The sequence below is a fragment of the Epinephelus moara genome, chromosome 6 (genome assembly GCF_006386435.1).
Source record: "Epinephelus moara isolate mb chromosome 6, YSFRI_EMoa_1.0, whole genome shotgun sequence".
In the NCBI taxonomy this organism is placed as follows: Eukaryota; Metazoa; Chordata; class Actinopteri; order Perciformes; family Serranidae; genus Epinephelus; species Epinephelus moara.
In genome coordinates, this window is record NC_065511.1 from 33,770,435 (window position 1) to 33,790,984 (window position 20,550).

A 20,550-nucleotide genomic window follows, 5' to 3' on the forward strand; every position below is an offset into this window, starting at 1 on the left:
CACCAACAAGTAAACAGCTTAAGTGTTTTTAAGTCAAACCAATTAATACTCTATAGATATTTTCGGTCTGCAGTTAGTTGCTCATGTACTGTAGTGCAGTGTGACCCTAAAGGAATTTGCAGTTTTAAAGAGAGATGATGTAACTTTTTGCTCAGCAGCAACAATTGTGGCCACAAGTGACAGTTGCAAGATAGTGTACCAAGTAGGGAAGAGTCAGACTGCTGCTCTCCTACAACTACTTAATTTCTTGTGTCTTTACTTGGTGTGTGTTTGTGTGCATCTATATCTAGGTGAGCTGGGAGACTGTGATCCCTTGGAGCACTCTCCTGAGCTGGTGTCCGAGTTTCGTTTCACTCCCAAACAGAGCGAGACCATGGAGGCGGACATCTTCAGCAGGTGGCTGGATCTCAGGTGAGTTTCAAGGTTATCATGAACTCAGTGTCAGACTTGTTGTAGAAACTGGGACTTTGTCAACCACTAAAATCCAGGACGGTTCCACACATGCATCTGCACTAGTTCCTACAAAACATTTACTCTGTCAAAGCAACTTATTGGATGGCGTCCAGGTCCAGGTTTATCTCTTCATTGGGCTGAGCACTGAGAAGAAAAGGAAGTCATTCTGTGGCTGCCTTTCAGCGCCAGCCTTTCTACTGATGAGGGCGTCTAAATTTCACTCTCCCTCGGTCCTCTCATCCCCTGCCTCAGCCCCGCTCTCACTGGTTTGTATGAAGGATTAAGGGATTAATCCCTGGAGGGTCTTGATTGATTCTGGGCAGTATTTAACCCAGCCGCGGTCTGATTGCTCCCATCTCGGATTAGATTACATACACATATGCTGCGCTTCAGCGAGCCCACTGAGCCATCACAAGGACGAACTCACACTGAGTTCACAGTCATTCTTACTCACAACACCAAGACTGAGTCACAGACGCAGACAGAGGGTTGCTCACTGAGTGTTTCCCTCAGAGCTAACACCAATTACCAGCAGAGGTCATGCAGCGAGTGCTGTTTTTGATAGTTAGCCTTTCTCAGAGTGAGTTTCCAGAGCTGTGGTGACAGACAGAGTTATGTTTTTATTGTGAAAACTCAACATGGTGTCTTGTTTTAAATCCTCAGGGGAAAGAGTCCGTCTCAAGCAGAGATTTCTTTTCTCAACAAATGCAAGTGGCTGGAACTTTATGGAGTAGATATGCACTTTGTCAAGGTTTGTGAGTGTACTTAATTATCACATGTCACTTCTTTACATTACATAAGGGTTTTGACAACTAAAGGTGTGTGTGTGTTGTGTCCTCAGGGCAGAGATGGAGGGGAATATGCACTAGGTCTCACTCCAACTGGTATTTTAGTATTTGAAGGCTCCAACAAAATCGGCCTCTTCTTTTGGTAAGTACATCCAACGCATCTCTGAACCAGCTGTTGCCAAAGTGGGCTCTGTGGCACCTTAGAGTCAGTTAAAGGAACACTTGACCCCAAAATTGATCATTTGTATATCAGTTACTCACCTCACTCAGTGTGTTACGTCGAATTCATGACGAAAACAAGTTTTTCTCACTTGCCTTCACGCTGAACGAAGAATCCAAAAATGGTGACATTCTTAATGAATTAAAGTCATAGGCAACCTAGTTTAACAACAGCAAAACTAAATCCAAACATCTGTCTCCAAACTCTCACACAACTCATAATGCAAGTCTCATTTATCCAGTTGTAGGCTCAATATTTCCCAAACACGTGCATTTTCGCTGAAACCCTAACATTTCAAACACTTATGCATGAACAGCACAGTCGCACTGCTCCATGCGTGAGACTGTTTATGTGAAAGTGTTTAAATATTAGTTTTAGGAAGTACTGAGCAAACAACCCTTTTCTGGTACAATTTATTGTCATGTTACCATATTAAAACGTCTTTATGACTCCCCTCTGGCAACAGACATGGCAGGAGGCATTATGTTTCTGGGTTGTCCATCCAAGTCAAAGGTCAACGTCACTGTGAACGTCACAATCTTGGTGACACTAATCTTGGGTGCCCACCTTAAAATTGTCCTGATTGTATAGCTCTCCTATGCTGCTGGGTTGAAGATGTGTGTGAAGTATCCATGATTTAGAATATGTTGCTTCTTTGCAGCAACATTTATATTTGAAGCATTGTCTCTTTTCATGTAGGGAAACCAGTTTACCCAACCTAAACCAGTTTATAGTGAGGGTTATCATACTGTTCATTGGTGTATCTATGATATTGGGGGGGGGGGAGAAACTGAATGGAGAGTCCATTATTTTATTTATTTTCAAACGTGCACTTATGTCCCTATAAAAAACACATTTATAGAAGTTATAAAATAGATATAAAAGTGTTTGTTCAACCAAAAGCCTTCTGTTTGCACTCCTTTTAGGGTCATTGTAACTGATGATGATAAAAAATGTGTAATGTCATATGCCGTGATAACGTAATTAACTTAACGTCAGGGTAAAGTAAAATCTAAGAGTTAGAAAACTCTTGTTGAAAACATGTGAAAAGACTGCGAACTATATGTAGTACTGAATTGTAGAGATAGACTGTTAAAGTTCTGTGTCCAGGATTTTTTGGGCGACTCTTAAAGCCTGCTCGATGACACAACAGAGCAACCCTTAGCATAAGCCCAGCCCTTACATTATATAAAACAGGAGCCGTTGAGTTTTGTTGTTGCAGACTGAAAAGAACTGGGCAGGTCAGTGTCCTCTGGCTCCAAACTTGATTCTGGTTGATTCTGGCATCTGTTATAGTGCTACAATTAAAAGAGGCTGAGCCTGTCCTGCAAGTGGGTGTGGCTTCATCACATTCAACGGACACCACCCCGGCATCTCAGAGCAGAGAATACTACCTATTTTTTCATGATTCTGAATGTTGTTTTTTACACTTGGCGACCTTTTTAATCATTAAAATTTCTCAGTAGCATGGTGGTTATGTCACTACTTTGCTTAATTGATAGAGTAGCACAGTACCATCCACCAAAGTTACAAGCTATTTTTACCAGGAAACACTCTAAAGTGCAGCAGACTTTTTTTCTGCAGAGGTTTGGATAAAAGTAAGGGTAATGAAACTGAGGATATGTGAGTGACTGAAGCCAGCGCCACACCAAGGCATGTAGACAAGCGGAAGCACTTCTGTACGACATCACATACTAATCCTTCAGTTTATTCTGCTTGCTGCTTTCGCTATTGGCTTTCCTTGGCAACACCCGCCCTACTCTGCCTCTGATTGGCTACATTGCACTGCCATGTGTATTGCCTTTCGACTTTTTATATTTAGTGAATTTGCAATGGACACTAGAGAAATAGACACAAGGGCTGAGAAAAGAGACAGGGAACAGTATGAAGATGGAGGAGACATGTTCATGTTCTGATGCCAAAAAAATATATTTTTATTGTTTATATTACTGTCTTTTATTTATAATGGTGTTATGACTGCAAAATGTATTTTAGAAGTCTGTTTTTGAGTTACTGACGTAGCTAGATAGCTGACTGAAAGAGGCCAAGACAGAGAAATGCATTAAGTAGGAAGAGGAGAGAAAGAGAGAGCAATAGGCTGACTGATGATGTTATTGGAGGACATGTTCAAATGTCACAAAGTCTTCAAAAAAAGAAAAGAAGAAAAATTTTATTTAAGTCTGTTGTTTTATAGTAAACAGTTCAACTGAACATTTTTTGCCTGCCTATACATTTGGCCTCAATGTAGCTTGCCCAACACTGCATATTTGTTTGTTTTACCAGGACTTTAAAATCTATAGCTGAAGGTGGATATAGTGAGGTGGTGCCATGGTTTCAAAACATTTGGGAGCCACTGCTCTTATCATCTCAACCTCAGTAGCGCTTATCAAACCTGAGGCACTAATCCTCCTTGGTTTTGTTGTGTGTCTCTGTGTGTTATCCAGGCCCAAAATCACTCGTCTGGACTTTAAAAAGAGTCGACTCACGTTGGTCGTGGTGGAGGATGACGATCAGGTTTGTATCCTGCCACAAACACACACCCTGTGTACAAACAAGCGCAGGCACAAACACACACAGGGCGGCTAACTGTTTGTTTTCTGACTGTGCAGGGTCGCGAGCAGGAGCACACGTTTATGTTCCAGCTGGCCAGCTCCAAGAGCTGCAAACACCTGTGGAAGTGTGCGGTTGAGAGCCATGCCTTCTTCCGCCTGCGCCAGCCAACCACAGGCAAGGCCAGCCGCAGTGACTTCACACGACTCGGGTCGCGCTTCAGATTCAGGTGGGGCTCTGAGGCAAACTCACGCCTGCTCTTCAAACTCATAAAGTGTATTATTGACTGAAGACAGATAAGACAAGTTGGCTCACTCAGGTAGTTGTGGCCAGCACTAGTACCAGCATATGGGGAATAGTGTGTCACATAAAACAGAGCCTTTGTATCTATGGTTACAGTGTATCTATGGTTACGTGGACCTGTTCCTATGGCGACTGAGATATTCCCTTCATATTGTTTGTTTTCTTCTGACTATTATCGGAGACGGTCAAAGCAAATTGTCACACTTGAAGAGCACTTCCTGTCATGTGTCGGAGCAGCTGAACAAAGCAGCAAGAAGTCTGTCTCACATCGAAGTCAATGGATTAAAAACTCAAATTACAGCTGGTGGAAGTAAAAACAGGAACTCCTGCACAGTGTAATATAATCCAGTGTAATAAGCATGCCAGTGTCACTTACCTGGAGCTTTTTGTCATCAGCCAGTGTCTGAATTTAGAGGCATTTTGTGATAGAAATGAATGAGTTTTGAGCAAAAAATAAGAGATGTCAAGTCAGTTAAATTGAAATATATGCAGAAATCACATGAATCCCTTCAGATTGATGACATCAATTGTTAAATTGCTCTTTTTATTTTGTTCTTATTTTTATTTTTATACATTTTATAATTTGACCCAACCTGTGTTTTCCAAATAAACATCCCAAATTAAAAAAAACAATTTAGTCTCATCAAAAAGTCTGCATATCAAACTGTTTTAGAGACAGTTTTCCTGACAGCGGCACAATAACAACTGTCTAAAGTTTAAATACAATTCAGCTGAAGTCTGACTGTATTTGTATTTATTAGGATAGTCATTATTTGATGCAGATACATCAGCTAGGAGTGCACAGATTGTACATTGGTGAAACAAAACAACCACTCCACCAGCACATGGCACAGCACAGGAGAGCCAGCTCCTCAGGTCAAGACTCAGCTGTCCATTTAAGGGACATTCTTTCGAGGACAGCGATGTTCACGTCTTGGCCAGAGAAGACAGATGGTTTTAAAGAGGTGTGAAAGAAGCCATCTACGTCAAACTGGAGCGACCATCGTTAAACAGAGGAGGTGGCCTATGACACCACTTATCACCCACCTACAATGCAGTCTTGGGATCCCTCTCCAAATGACTTAACACCCATTCATACTTGGACCATCTAACCCTAACGACACACAAGATGGCCAGGTGGGTCAATGGCTCACATGTGACCTTAACGACTCTGTAAGGGTTCACACCCACACAGTTTAAAGCCTGCGACTCCACACCAGTCCCTTAGAACTGAAGAAGCTTCTTGGATGAGAGGTGAAACGTGTTCAAGAAATGCAAAAAACGTCCAGTTGCCTACGATATAGCACTTATGATACATCAGCTACTCTTCCTACAAAATAACAAGAAAACATTAACACATGAATTAAACAAAAAAACAAGACACATACACAAAAAAGTAATTTGGTTGCTGTATAGTAACTTCTATACTCTCCATCTTCCTCCATGTGTTTGCCTCAGCGGTAAGACAGAGTATCAGGCCACTCACGGAGGCAGACTGAGGAGAGCCAGCACATTCGAGCGAAGGCCAAGCAAGAGATACCCCTCCCGCACACAGTCGCTGGGCAAAGGTGAGTCTTATCAGCACACGCAAACGTTAATGACTAACAGCACCTGTTTAGTTCTTTACAGGCTGAATGTGTTTTCATGAAGGTCACGTACTCTTTTAATTCACTGCATTTATGAAAAATGTTTCTCATAGCAGAGAAAAGGAGAAGCTGCAGCTAATAAAACTGTCAAGGGATTTTATTTAAAAACGTCTAAAATAGGAGACAATGCGCTCAACTCACAGAAAAAAAAACTGGGTGCTGTATTCCAAATAAGGTGTAAATTTCAAAAAGATGAGAGGAACAGCACTCTAAGTTTATCAAATTTTATTTTGCCACACAGACGTTTCGGGTCTGGCCCTTCTTCAGTGTGCTGTGGCAAACAATATGATTACGCCTAAAATTTAGTAATTTAACAGGGTTATAAAAACCTAAAACAGCTCTATGCTCCTTATTCTTAAGTCAGGTTGTGTTACTTTTCTGGGTTGGCCAAAAACCTCCATACTTCCCACCGTCTGTGAGCTACAGCAGCTTAACAGGCCCACAAGCCTCTTTTCTATCATACATGAATGATGAGGTGCAGACTGAGAAAGTGTATTTAATTCCACACACCTGTTTTAAATTAGATAGTATTTAGATATTTTACTTGACTAAAAGCACTAATATTACATTGTCTTGAAATTTTCAAGATTCTGCTTCTCACCTTAAACACCCTTAATAACCTATCCCTGTTACATTTTTCCGAACTCCTTCATATCTACACACCCTCACGTACTCTCAGATCCTCTTCTGAGATCCAACTCCCTTCAACATCTGCCAGCTTGACCACCAGGGGGTCTAGAGCTGTCAGCCGTTCTGCTCCCCACATTTGGAGCTCTCTCCTACAAGACCATTGCAATATTGACCCTGTCTCTCCACCTTTAAGTGACCAAAAATGACAATTCACGCAATATCTATTCACCCCTGTGCTGATGTGAGGATGGGTGAAGATCTCCAGTTCACAAAACGCTCCCAGAGTTTCAGTGGAAAACAGTGTTGCAGTCAAATCCAGTACAACTGAAGTGAATGGTGACCGGTTTTAAGATGTAAAAAAACAAGAACGCAAAAAAGCACAAAATGTTCGTGTGTGCAACATGTGTGTGTCCGTAGGCTGCAACATTCAAATTTGACCTGAAAGAAGCAGTTTACACCATGTGTTTAGCCTAAATGTCAATTGTAGCCTCTCAAATCAGAGCCGCGTGCATGTTTGCCTGTCAATAAATAAGTAAATAAATAAGATGAAATAGAAGAATATGTCACCGAGGAAAAACAGATTAATAAAAATAAATAAATACACAAAAATGATAAATGCAAAATAAAGAAAATACATAAAGTTCAATTAAAGGCCAGGCTAAAAATGTAGGTCTTTATTTATTTATTTGTTTTATTGATGCATTATTGTGTACATGACTTTAATGTTGCAGCTGGTAAAGATGAGGCTATTTTTAAATGCTTTATATCCTGCCGGGGATCTTACCTTTGAAAATATGTCTTCAATTATTATTTGATTTATATTTTGTTCATTTTCAAAAGAAGTAAAGCTGTCAGACAGATGTAGCGCAGTAAAAAGTATGCCAACTTTCCCCTGAGATGTAGTGGATAAGAAATATAAAGTAGCATAAAATGGAAATACTCAAAGTACAAGTACCTCAAAATTGTTCTTGATTATAAATGTAAATGTACTTAGTTACATTCCTCCACTGGTGACAGCCGAGCATATAAATGTAGATAAAACGATAGTCATATTTCCTTCAGCTCGTCTTTTCCTCTCTAACTGACATCACGTCTCTCTCTGTCTGTCAGCTGCCATTTCTCCAGCCAAGCCACACATCAGGTAAAATACACCAAAACACCCAAAAATAAACATGGCACACACATGCACATTCATATTACTGTACTTGTGAGGATATTCCATTTATTACATTCATTCCTTATCCCCTAACCTTGACCTTAATCCACATAACGGCCTGGATAATCTTAACACCAACAGCCCTTTGTAAAAGAAAGAAAACGGTCGTCACTTCTGAGGTTTCTCCACATCTTTTGAGGATACTTCGCATGTTCAAAGACTCAAACACATAAAGACATGAATGTTCTCGGTTGGTTTGTTAATCTGCTATCAGTGATTATTGTCTGTATTTTCCAGCTCTCACGCCAGCCCTGATCCCAGCCTACATCCAGTGAGTGACCTCAGATAACCCACTTTCATACACACACACATGCAGCAGCCACTGATCTGGCTCCGCTCTTGTGACAACATTTAATTTCAGCGTCTCCTCAATCTGTCTCCTCTCCTCCCCTCCAGTACCGGCACAACATTCCTATTGGCCACGAGCCGTGGCACCCGCCCCACCCAGCTCTCACGCCTCCAGTTTACCTGCAGCCCTCCGGACACACGCCATCACACAGGTAAGACAACCAGCCGCAGAGGACACAGACAGCGAGGTTTAGAGATGCTCGAGGATGTTTTTGTTCAGGAGGATGATGCGAGTCAGTCTCAGGGGTCCTTGATCAGAAATTGACAGGAGGGCAAGTTTCTATTTTTAAACAAAGTCACTCATTTCATGTTCCACGTTGTCTGTTTTTCATCACACCTCATGTCACTCATAAACCTCATGCGTCTGTCTTGTCTGCCTCCATGCTTGTGTGTGCGTGATCCTCCGTCTCCCTTCAGGCCTTCTCTCGAGTCAGTGAGTCCCGTCTCCAGTCATCGTCCCGTCCCTGAGCAGACCAGCGGCTCCATCCCAGGATCCATCAGTGTGGTTTACAGGGATAAGGTCATGACTGCACTTTGACCTCTGTTTGAACTACGAATCTGTTTCCAACCCAGACTCTTAAATCTGAGAATTAAAAAGACTGGTGTCCCAGAGAGAGAAGCTCCGTCATCCTCATCACCTTTGTCATCATCCATCTGTCACATCCCCTCATGTGTTTTCAGTGTACACCTTCATGTAATATCCCAAAAAGGTGCAGAGGGAGAAACGGGAGATGAATATGTTGCGTAAGGTGAAAGGGACAGGTGTTCTGGAAACAACAGGAAGTTAGTTATTTTAATTTGGCCTGTTTATCAACACGGTCAACAGTCGTATCATCAGCTGATGAAGGCAATTAAGGCACTTTAAAACTGACCATCCTTTGTAAAAGATTTCTGCAGGAGGCGTCAAAAAATCTTCTTTGAGGTCAAATATGAACTCACAGACATGATATGTGAGATATGATACATCTTTAGAGTCAGTGTGACTAACACTTTCCAATGATGTCAGCGTCTCAGTGAAATGTGCATAAATCCACCAAGTAATCACAGAGAAAAAGATGCACCTTATAATGGCAGAACTTGCTTCAGAATTATCACGTTTTTTAAATCTTCAGTGTCAAAGTAATGTAGTGATACTTGTCTGTATGTTCATGGGTACATCGCAAACAGGAACTGCTAACCACTAATTCGGCATACTTTTAATGGTGCCAGTTTGCCAAAATGTACACAAGTTGTTCCCCACAGCTAACTCACTCACTCAGTGGTAACATTATAGGCTACTTCCTGTTTGCAGATCCCAAAGCTCTTAAATTATGGGAACTGTTCTGAAATTAGAGCACGATTATCCTGTTAAAGTAAGATGATACCAACCAAGTTACAAAAGTGACAAAAGCCATCGACTTTTTCGAGTTACACTATTAGTATATATGTTTTTTACATTAGTAAGGCTCAGAATGTTTCTTCAACATCCCAGCTCACCACCAGTGTTGTCAGACATTTATATTTGGTTAATTTAGGTTGTGATTTGTCAGGACAACGCTGAATGCCAATTGACTTAAAATACTGACAATAGATTCATTAATTTTCTGTAACTGCTTATCCTGTTGGGATTGCAGGGGGGCTGGAGCCTATCCCAGCTGACGTTGGACGAGAGGCAGGGTACACCCTAGACAGGTCGCCAGACTATCACAGGGCTGACACATAGAGACAGACAACCATTCACACTCACATTCACACCTACGGGCAATTTAGAGTCACCAATTAACCTGCATGTCTTTGGACTGTGGGAGGACCCGGAGTACTCGGAGAAAACCCACGCTGACACGCGGAGAACACAGAGGGATACAGAAGGGCTCCCCCACCCCAAGTTCAAACTAGGAACCCTCTTGCTGTGATGCTAACCACTGCTCCACAGTGCAGCCCTGATGATAGATGACATTGACATTTTGTTGGCTTTAAGTTGTGTTGGAATGTAACCTAAAGCCAACGTCTTCCAAACATCTCATGCAAACATCTGCAGAAAAATATTTAGTTGTGAGGTATGGAGAACAAAACCTAGCGTCTGCAATACTTAATGTTGAAGTCCACAAAATGTTGTTTATAAATATCGTAAACCGTATTTTCAACCAAAATTTAACATCTGTCCAATGTCTTTCTGACGTCATATTGACGTCTGGTGGCAGCTGGGATGGCTCTTCCTCAGACACGACACCCTCCCTACCCATTCTTACACAGATATAAAGTGTCCGACTTTGAAACCACTAAGAGACTAAACCAGTGGTTCCCAACTGGTGGGGCGCAGGTCCAATCTGAATGGGCTGCCAATGTGTCAAGTTTTTAAAAGACACTTAATTTTGACGTACAGTGAATTTCTGGCACAGAGCTTTTATTTTGAAGTGCCATTTCCTGCTGTAGAGTGAGTGACTAACAGACAAACTAGCTCGACAACATGGCCAAATACAAGTATGACGCTGAATGTATTAAACAGTGTGGACCTTGGACTAATGACTAAGGAGAAATCTGGACCAGTTGGGAACCACTGGACTAAACTGCCCCACTAGAACACAAATAAAATAAAGACAGGACCAGGTTTAACAGCTTTGTGCCTCTTTTTGTTTGTGTACATTGTCATGTCGTCATGGTCGGTGTTTTCATTCTTGTTTACTAGAAGATCACAATTCTACCCTTACAGATTAAATTTGTCTTCATGCCTTGGAAATCTTATGACAGCTAATTTATCCAAACCACTTTAATCTGAGTGAGATGAAGTGATATGAAGTTCAACAGGTGGAAGGGGTCGAGTGAAGCACATACTGTATGCTGGTTTAGGGATTAAGCTGCTTTAAATATATAGTCGTAGCTCAGTGTGAAGTAGAAGCATGAACTAGAATCCTGCGTATGTGGTGTTGTGCTTTAAAGAAGAGGTTTTTGACTTAACTACATTGTTACAGCACGTTACGGATTTGCTGAATCAACTAACTGTTTACACAAAATGTTGCCAATGTTTTGCTGTCATAGTGTGTTGATTTTTGCTCTGTAACATTTACTCGAATCACACAATGCCTTTCAAATAAACACAATGTTTATAATTGCAAAAATGCAAAAACTGTGCAAAGGTCTGTCTTTCATTGTTTTATAACAAACTCCATATTGTAACAGTGTGATGTGCTTTAAAGGAATACTTCACCTGCAAAATGACCATTTGTATATCAGTTACTCACCGCGTGTTACCTTGAATTGAGTGTTTGGGAAGAACTGAGCACAACTGAATAAATGAGACTGATCTTTTTTGGATTCTGCGTTCACCATGAAGGCATGCGAGTAAAAGTTTTCTTCACAAACTCAAGGTAACACACAGTGAGTAATTGATACAGAGATGGTCATTCAGTGGGTGAAGAATTCCTTTAAAACCTTGAGTCATGCAGATGGAGTGATTAGAAGTTAGATAACGGTTTACAGTTTGTAGAGAAGGAAAAAAAATGTTTTGATTGCACATGTTGTCCTCAGTTTCCCTCTGAGCGGTCCTGCTTCAGACCATCAGTTCAGTGTTGAAGAGAATGAGACTTCGTATTCTGGCAAGATCCACCACCATCACCGTCGCCACACACACAGCCAGGACACGCTCTGCCACACACACACCAAGAACAGTGAGTACTCTCTCTCAGCCGAAGTCCCATCTGTGATCTGACTGTACGTACACTGATGCTCTTCTCATGTCTGTCGCTGTCTGCTGGTCAGCATCCTGTGTTGTGCATCCTGAGTGCCAGCTCATTCAGATCACACACAAACTATACTTTCCCACTTTGAAAGATCTGTATGACATTCAGAGCAGTAACACAACAGCAAACCTCTATTTGCTGTGTAAAGATATAGTGGAGTCATCCTGAGCAGAGAATTAAGTCACACTCCCTCTGCGTGTGTTGTCATCTGTAATCTGTAATCTTGTCTGATTTGTTGTGGTAAGCCAAGCCAGCTGCACATGCATGTTCGTGCATGTGTGTATCCCCCTGGCTAGCTCACCACCAACACTGCACTGCGGTCATATGGCTGTTAGTGTTGATATCAGGTTGTCCTGGAAGCGTAGCGCCCACCCTCCAGCTCCCCACTGGGTAACATTGTTAGCTCTGTCAGTGCTGTTGCCATTCTTTAGCACTGTTTATTGAGTTAGCACTGGTAGCTGCCAGCTGCCATGTTGATAACTGTGTCCAGATAACTCTAAACTTCACAAAGAGCCCCTTTAGGGACAGAATTTGCACCGAAGAGGCTGCAAATTTGGAAGATACCTTCTTGCTTTGTATAAATCAGACTGATGAAGCCTCTAGTTAGCTTCAGATAAAGGAAATTTGCATAAAGGAAATTACAGCAAGAAAAACATTTTAACTGTTCATATTGTCGGCCAACTATTACTTAAAGCATACTTATCCTATCCTTTAACCCCTTGTGATATCTATGCAGATAGTTTCGGTGTGAAATATCCACTGCTTACATCTGCCAACTAAACAATACAGTGGAGTTTAATGCAATTTAACGTTTTGTTCCATAAAATGTATCAGTTTTAAGACATAAGGTTAAAAAAAGAGTAAAAATTGTTAATAGTGAGCTCTGTGTATCATCCAGAGTAACCAAGAAAAACATTTCTGAGTAAAAGTGTTGCTGTTGAGTTTTACAGGTTATTTTATCCGACACTTTGTGCACCATAAACTTTGTACTGAGTTGATCTGGCTAGATAGATAGCAGCAGCATTCAGTGGGAAAGTAAGTTTTCGTGATTTCGTTGATTTGCCGCTTTTAAGCACATTTTCTTGAGTTCTCTTCCTTTGGTTCTTTACAATTTTGATTTGTTCTGTACAAAAGTGTCCATAAAAATGTGCCTCTGTGGGTATAAATCATTAATATAACACATTAATATAATAAAGCTGTCCAACGCTTAAGTGGCCAAATCTTAGACGACCAGAGCCATCCTTAAATCACCACTTTCAGCTACCACCTTCAGGGCAAAGGTACAGAATCCTGTGTGCAAAGAAAAACATCTACAGAATATATTTTTCCCTGTTGCTATAAAATATCTGAGTCACAAAGAACAGCCACTTTCTGAAGCCAGCTTGCCACCTCAGCACACAGCACTTTCTATCTATTTATTCAACCTTGATTCAGTCCTCACCATCGAGTACCTGGTGCTCCTTTCAATGTAGCTTCTATTGTGTCGTGTTTTTATGTAAATGTGTTTTAACGTGTTCTGTCTGGATGGAATATGGTGTCTTTTAATGTAGCCTTTTTAATAGCAGGTTTTACACATGCAAACCAAAGACAATTTTCTGCCTTGTCACAAAGTAGTTTCATTTCTGTTCTATTTTCTAAACCACTTAGAGCAGGGGTCGGCAACCTTTACTGTCAAAAGAGACCGTTTTGGCTAAAAAAAAAATCAGTCTGGACCTTCAAAACATACTTGAGCCTGTAATGAAGGTAACTATTATGTCTAAATGAGTCTTCCCACATTACTAATAGGTCGAAATGAGCTAACCTTAATATGCTGGGTTGGAAGCAGCAACCCGTCCTAAAGCATTCAGACTGGACAAGACAAAACTGACTGAAACAAAACATATAGAAGGCTAATGTTTTCAGGGTTCCTCTGTTGTATATTGTTGTTTTTATGGCACTTAAAATCTATGCATGGTTATATGTAAGTGTAAGGTGTACTCTGCAGCGAATCAAGATCAAGATTATTTGGTACTGGCGGTTAAATTTGTCCACACATTTTTGTTACGCCCCAGTCTGGGAGTGTTAGAGCGTAACATAAAAAGTGAACCGGAGAGCATGTAGGCTATGTATGAACAACACTGAGTAATTTATTGCTAATACAATGGATCCAAGAGTTAATTATTCAAAAAAATGTTTTTCTGTTAAACGCAGGTTATACAAGAAATTCATGCACAGTATGAGGCAAGGCCTTCAGGTTGAACCACGGCCAAAATAACAAACAAACCCATCTATTTTCCTCCAGAGTGCTGCATAGGCCCTACAATCAAAAGAGGCAAACAAAAATACAATAATAAGCATAGCTACAAAAACTGGCAGGTCACCCCTACAGCTTCCTGCAATGTAATCTAAAGTGCAATGCTATTTACAAGCGCAGTTTGCTAGCACAAAGCTAACACACACACGCTGTAGACGTATGACTCACATTTTATTTGACGACATGTTAAAACATTTTTTTGTTCAGTGTACAGGCTACAGATTTTTACACTACATAACTCTTAAATACATTTTCCTGATTGTAGTTACATACTTTTATTTAAGTAACATTTTCACGGTGTGGTATTAGTATTTTTACTTCAGTAAAGATCTAAAGACTTCCCTCATCACTGCCAATTATAAATGAAAATGAACAGTAAACATCCACACCATTTCCATATAATTTTTCTGTCAAAGCCACAAGGAGCCATGGGAGAGGAGCTGAAGGTTGCCTACCCCTGATTTAGACACTAAATTGGCCATCCCTCCCTCATCAAATCAAATGTTCACACTGAAAAACCAAAGTATGTCTATATAATAACTAATGTAGCCCATACTGTATTTTTCTCATTAAACTTTGTGTCCATTAGAACGTCGAGCTCCTCCCTGCCCTGCAGATGAGTTGGACATTTCTCAGTCTCTGCTCAAAGCTCTGGAGTCAGACAGCGATTCTCCTCCCTGGCCTTCGCTGCACGTCAACATGGACAAGGTCAGACTCTTTCTCCAGACACTGTTGTCCTGTTCTGCTCATGATAAGATCTTAACCAAAGTTTTGTTCCTTTGCTGCATGTTCCCTCGCCAGGGAGAGGAGAAGCAGCTGTCTGAGAAGTCTCTGCACCCTCCTGCCTCTCCGGCGATGCTCCCTGATCATCTTAAGTGTAACATCCTCAAGGCCCAGATGGAGGCGGCTTTCAGGGTGAGTACCAAAGCAGACTTCCACCTAACTTAGAAACCTTGTGTAATGCGAAGTATAACTAACAGCAGTCTCCTCTTCTCCTCCACGATGAAGAAGGAAGCTCCAACAACACCCAGAGGGAAGAACTTAAATGAGACCCTCAATGACAGGCAGGTGTCCTCATCTTATCTGCACATGCATGTTTCTACACGTGTGTTTAAGACTAACTCTCCATGTGTTGTGACCCTGCTCCTCAGGTATCAGAGCTCGTCGCAAGACTCGGCTGCATCCAGTCTGACCGCAGACAAGACGCCACATCGGCAAGACCGCAACCCAACGCCAGAGAGGCTGCAGCCCAAAGCCAACGCGAGCAGCAACCGCAGGAAACGACTGGTCAGACAGTTCAGCTTGTGAGTACACTTCACCTGAACACTGTAGCACCATAGCTATTAAAAATAAGTTATTTATTCAGATCGACCTGCAGGTCATGTAAGTCATTGAGCGTCTCTCAATGTATCGCTCATATAGTAACCATGAAGATGAAGATAATCTCCCAGAAGCACTTGCAGCCATCTCCTCCCAGAGTACAGGAAAGTCAGGATCGACCAGCTCATTGGACAAACAGATACAGCCGTCTATATACCCACAGGTAACACAAACTTTCTCACACACACCTTAAAAAGCAATTAGAATGCCTGTTTGTTGAAAGCACGACACTCAACTTATGGAGTTACAGTAAATCAGCCTCTCAGAATTACCTGTCAGTCAACAGATCACTGTGTGTGTGTGTGTGTGTGTGTATTCCAGGTGGATAATATGCCGTCACTGGAGCTTGGTAGTCCGTGCTGTCCCTCTCCTTTGCCTTCTCCCCATCTTTCCCCTTCTTACTACCGTAGCTCCATCCCTCACCTGGCCCCTTACCTTGCTGCCCATAATGACAGGTAACGCTCCTCAGGTACATTTATATTTGCTAAAACCTTCCTCCAGTGAGCTGAAGCTTCCTGTTGGTCTAGTAGTTGAGACGCATATCCTATAACTAATACTGCAACTAACAATTATTTCCATTATCAATTAATCTGCGATTTCATTTAAAAAACTTTTATTTTGTGTTGAATTTGGCGCCCCCTGTGGACAAAAGCAGTAGTGTTTTCCAGAACGAAAACTGAATTTCCCATTATCACCACCTGCTGTCGTAAAGATCTTGATCTGGCTAGCGTTAGCACTTGTTTTGGAAACGAGTAAAAGAAAGATGCAACTTATTGTTATTACAATTTTTTTAAACACAGCTGTTTGCAGGATGTGAAGTGATAAGATCCATCTACTTGTTGCTATGTTAGATTAGTAACAGTAATATGACGATGGTGGGACAAGTAAACTAATGTAAATTCATTTATTGATGTAAAACGAAATCTCGCAATCAATTTCATAATTAAGGAGGAAGAGAGCCAATCCAGGATCCATATGGCAGTAGTGGCTTGAATTTAACCTGTCTAACCTTTGTAATGGCAGCAACAGAAAGTTTGCTGATCCGGTGCAGAGTTGAGGCGTAGGCTCTGGTTAACATTTTCCCTCCACCTCTGAAACGCTTCGTTATTGACACGTTTTGTTTCGCTTCTTGTCAGACTCTCTTACAGACTCTCTTTCGTCTTCCTTTTATAGGTTGCTTTGCAGTGTAGACAGTTGTTTTTAATGCTGGAATAGCAACTATCTCTGAATCACTGAATCAGGCTTTCACCAAAGGGGCGTGCACGCACATCCGCATTTGTAGAACGGTCAATAGGAACATCCTCTCTCTGAAATGACCTGTGATATGCCGAAGTCTCCCGGCACGTGTCAGACTTTCTAAAGCCTGAGTGCTCAAAGTTTATTTTGGGATTTTCGCTCGGTGATGCCAAATTTAACCTGCCTACCCCAGCTTTAAACTGAAACTATTTCATAACCAATTTACATTTCCTTGCAGCTGCTTTAATGTTTTAATAACTTTGTCTATAAATTGAGATTAGCACAAAAAATGTCTGTTGTAACTCACCACAGCCTGAAGTGATATATTTAAATGTCTTGTTTCCTCTGACCAAGAGTCAAAAGTTTAAATGTTGTAGCAGGCTTGGGGGGTTTGGTACGAATAAAGCAACAGCGAGATGAACTCTGAACCAGAAACTGCCTTTTATTTAACAGTTGCACACCCTCTAACTTCACATCATCGCCCCTACACAGGCAAGAGGTCACTAATTATGTGCACAACTTAACTCTTGGAGCAATATGTCACAACATTAACCATAACAACCATTTTGAAATGCATGAACATTAATCAGTGCGTAATAGTAACGTGAGTGATTTAAAACACATTTAAACAAAGCTTCCTTCAGTTTATGGCCTTAAATACATTGTCTCACGGCATATACGTATATATTCAGTTTACTATCATGTGTGACAAAGACTTCTTTAAACATGACATGAGGTTTGTTTGTGTTTATAGCGGAGAGGAAATGAGGTTGGACCGAGAGAAGATACTGAGAGCCCTCCTGATGACGGAGCTCTGAGACCTTGACCCTTGTGACATCACCACCAGGCGCAGCAGACCTGCTGTCAAGTGAGGAAAGTAGAGGCAGAGGAGCCAAAACCGTTTGCTGCAGTCGACATTTGTACATTTGCATAAAACATTCAGCAGTTATAAATATATATTTGCATAAAGGCAATTGTTATATTTGCTTAATTGTTATTTTAGAGGGACGGTTCTTTATATTCATCAAACTGAAACTGTAAAAACTGTAAGTGAGACAGAGGAAAGTGGACTCACTGACTGACTCACACACGTTACAGACAAGCTACAGATGTGATTGGTGCTGCCTGCATGATGAATATGTTACATGATGAAATATTTATCTGATTTGCTTTGGGGTTATGTTTAACTTTTATGTCATCAGCACATCAACACCGTGTCCACGTTGATGCCTAAACTGTATTTCAGACAGCGACTGTTGAAGCACTGATCTCTACACTTTAAAACAAACAGAGGTTGAAGTGAAACTCAATTCACTTTCAAATCATTTTTTTCAAAATGTAAATAGACATTGTAATTAATATGCTGATAACAGAGCAGGCGTTGTAAATGCTTTCTTCCTTACGTCCATTTTTAAGATGCCAAAACATTTGCAGCATTTGAGTAACTTCCTGAACAGAGTGAATTGAAAGTGAAATGAATCCTGACTCTGTGTAGGAGATGTTGAGACTGGACTGGCTTGAGACTGTGCAGCTGCAGTCTCAGTGTGACCACCAGAAGGAGACAAATCTGCAGTCACAGCTGTGCACATTGATCCCGCGTTACAGGTCGTGGATCACTATTTTTCTACATGCAGTTTTCATCACAGGTCAAAATGCAAAACTGATCTCAGACGTCCTGTTCTTGGAAATAAGCTCTTGTTTAAGCATAACCCTGCTGCTCAACAACTTTACTTCAACCACATCTGAGGCGGCTGATGATCTGCTGCTGTACTGTATGTGTTGATTGTGTTGTTCCTGCCCACGGTTGGATCTTAATAAAGGCCACATCATCAGTTTGACAACTCTGTAGCAGCATCTTTGGTCTCTGCATTGACACGGGAATGTGGATCAGCCTCGCCCTGCATGCCTGTACAGTAAGTGTGTGTAGGCCTCACCCACCCTGTGAGAGAATGTTGTTATAAAGGGTATTACTGATTTATCTGCCTCTACACACCTATCAGGTGCAGTGCAGTGAGTCAGCCTGTAATTGCACCCCTGTTCTGTCCTTCGGTGAAACACTTAAGGCAAAATAATTAATCTTCAAGGCAAGGTGCAGCGGAGAGTTGGTATGAGTTAAGGAATGTGCTGCAAATCTTTGTATCTGACATAATTAATGTGGACCTTGACAGATAATTATGTGGATGAGCCAACAAACAAGACCTTCAAAGCACATCCTGCTTTATGTATTAAGGGACTGTATAAAAATTATTGGGGTTCAGAGGAGGGGGTGAACAATCCCGAGTTATTACTACTGTAAGTGCTTTGGACCTGCAACATCATCATCCCTAATTTTTAAACTCAACCCCAAGCTGAAAATGTTGATGGGTCACTACTAATTGACTGTTTGCCAAGCCCCACCCCTTTATGATGCTCCACCAAGCTGTCAGAGCGAGCACTGAGCCCACACTCTCACTACCTGAAGAAGTATTATCGAATTTTTGGAAAAAGCAGAGATGTGATTTCAGAGAGGAAGACAAAATGATCGGCAAAATGTATTTTAAGAATATATTCAGTGTGTCAAAACACACTCAACAATAAAAAACAGGTTGAAAAGATACAGATAAAAGCTATTGCTAGTCTATAGATCACAATGTAAAAAATAACCACCTCATCACCTGGTGATCGAGACAGAGGCAATGAAATTTCAGGGAAACTTTGCCGATTTAAACCAGCTATATGTCATTGCAGTGTGCAGATAAATGGTGTTTGGCTTTCCTTTGTGCTGTCATTGCCTGAACCTCCGCCAACGGATTGGCAGGCAGCTCCAGGAGAGCCAAACATCGTTCGTCTACACCAAACAGCAACCTCCAGGGCTGAAAAATGAAGCTAACACAGAAGCGCCAAAAACTGCAGTTCTTAAAACTGCCACTTGAGACTGGCTCCAGAGGCCAGTCAGTCCACATTGCCCCCCCTGTTGAAATGCCCAGCTTTACAGCAGAAATAAACACGTTAACAGCCTGGTACAGAAAATGGATTCAGTCTCCGAAGCTATTTCCCACTTTGAGACAACTGCATGGGGGTTATTTTTTTTTATAGCTCACCCATTTAAATGTTTTTAAGGTTTAAAGTTAAGGGTAGGTCTCTTAGAGTGACAAGCTGCCTGCCGATAGAGTCCTTAGTCTCACTCAGATCCACCCCTCGCTCCTCCACAGCTCCAGCCTCTTGCTCGAATGTGGTCACTTGTGGTTCCAAAAAACCAAGATGGCAACGGCCATAACGGGTGACGTCATGGTAGCTATGTCTATTATTTTTACAGTCTATGATCTGCACACACTTTGATGACACGTAGCTGGTTGAATATCGGCAAAGTTTCACTCCACTGTTCCAATAAATCAGGGTAGGTCTTCTTTCACTGTTCTAATCATCAAAAGGCAAATGCAGCACGTAGGTTATATCCTAAGTAGCTAGCTAACTAACCCTACACTTAGTGGAGTTTGATTTTGGTTTTGGAAAAGAGAAGAAATATACATCTCCTTTCAACCTCTCCAGGTAATGAGTATCATTAATACACGACGTAACCCAGGAACATTTAGCTCCAAATCCACAAAACCAGCCTGAAAATGAAGGAAATCTGAAAAAGTCACATTAGAGTCTATGGGGGATGAGGGAGCTTAGTCAAAGGTCAATTGCCCATTAGGAGTGAAATTACCAATTGCCAAAATTGTGGTTATGAGCTGCCTCTTATACAAAGAACAACTAAAGACTCAGGCACTGGCTACATTGCCACTAAGG

The 20,550-nt window shown here is 41.4% G+C and overlaps 1 protein-coding gene across 2 annotated transcripts in view; it reads left to right on the forward strand.

Annotated features, from left to right (window-relative positions):
• The window catches only part of epb41l4b (erythrocyte membrane protein band 4.1 like 4B), a 32,614-nt gene extending 14,020 nt beyond the window's left edge, over positions 1-18,594 (forward strand). Inside the window, exons 7-23 of one of the 2 annotated variants that reach the window (XM_050046835.1) lie at positions 291-411; positions 1,117-1,204; positions 1,295-1,383; positions 3,906-3,975; positions 4,071-4,240; positions 5,773-5,882; positions 7,701-7,731; positions 8,044-8,077; positions 8,203-8,306; positions 11,659-11,798; positions 14,753-14,871; positions 14,965-15,078; positions 15,172-15,227; positions 15,315-15,467; positions 15,586-15,706; positions 15,865-15,998; positions 17,534-18,594. In XM_050046835.1, the coding sequence (XP_049902792.1) occupies positions 291-411; positions 1,117-1,204; positions 1,295-1,383; positions 3,906-3,975; positions 4,071-4,240; positions 5,773-5,882; positions 7,701-7,731; positions 8,044-8,077; positions 8,203-8,306; positions 11,659-11,798; positions 14,753-14,871; positions 14,965-15,078; positions 15,172-15,227; positions 15,315-15,467; positions 15,586-15,706; positions 15,865-15,998; positions 17,534-17,597 (1,718 nt within the window). In that variant the 3' untranslated portion in view covers positions 17,598-18,594. The remainder of the gene's footprint in view (positions 1-290; positions 412-1,116; positions 1,205-1,294; positions 1,384-3,905; positions 3,976-4,070; positions 4,241-5,772; positions 5,883-7,700; positions 7,732-8,043; positions 8,078-8,202; positions 8,307-11,658; positions 11,799-14,752; positions 14,872-14,964; positions 15,079-15,171; positions 15,228-15,314; positions 15,468-15,585; positions 15,707-15,864; positions 15,999-17,533) is intronic. The other variant, XM_050046836.1, reaches the window with a different exon arrangement.
• The last annotated feature ends 1,956 nt before the right edge of the window (positions 18,595-20,550 follow it).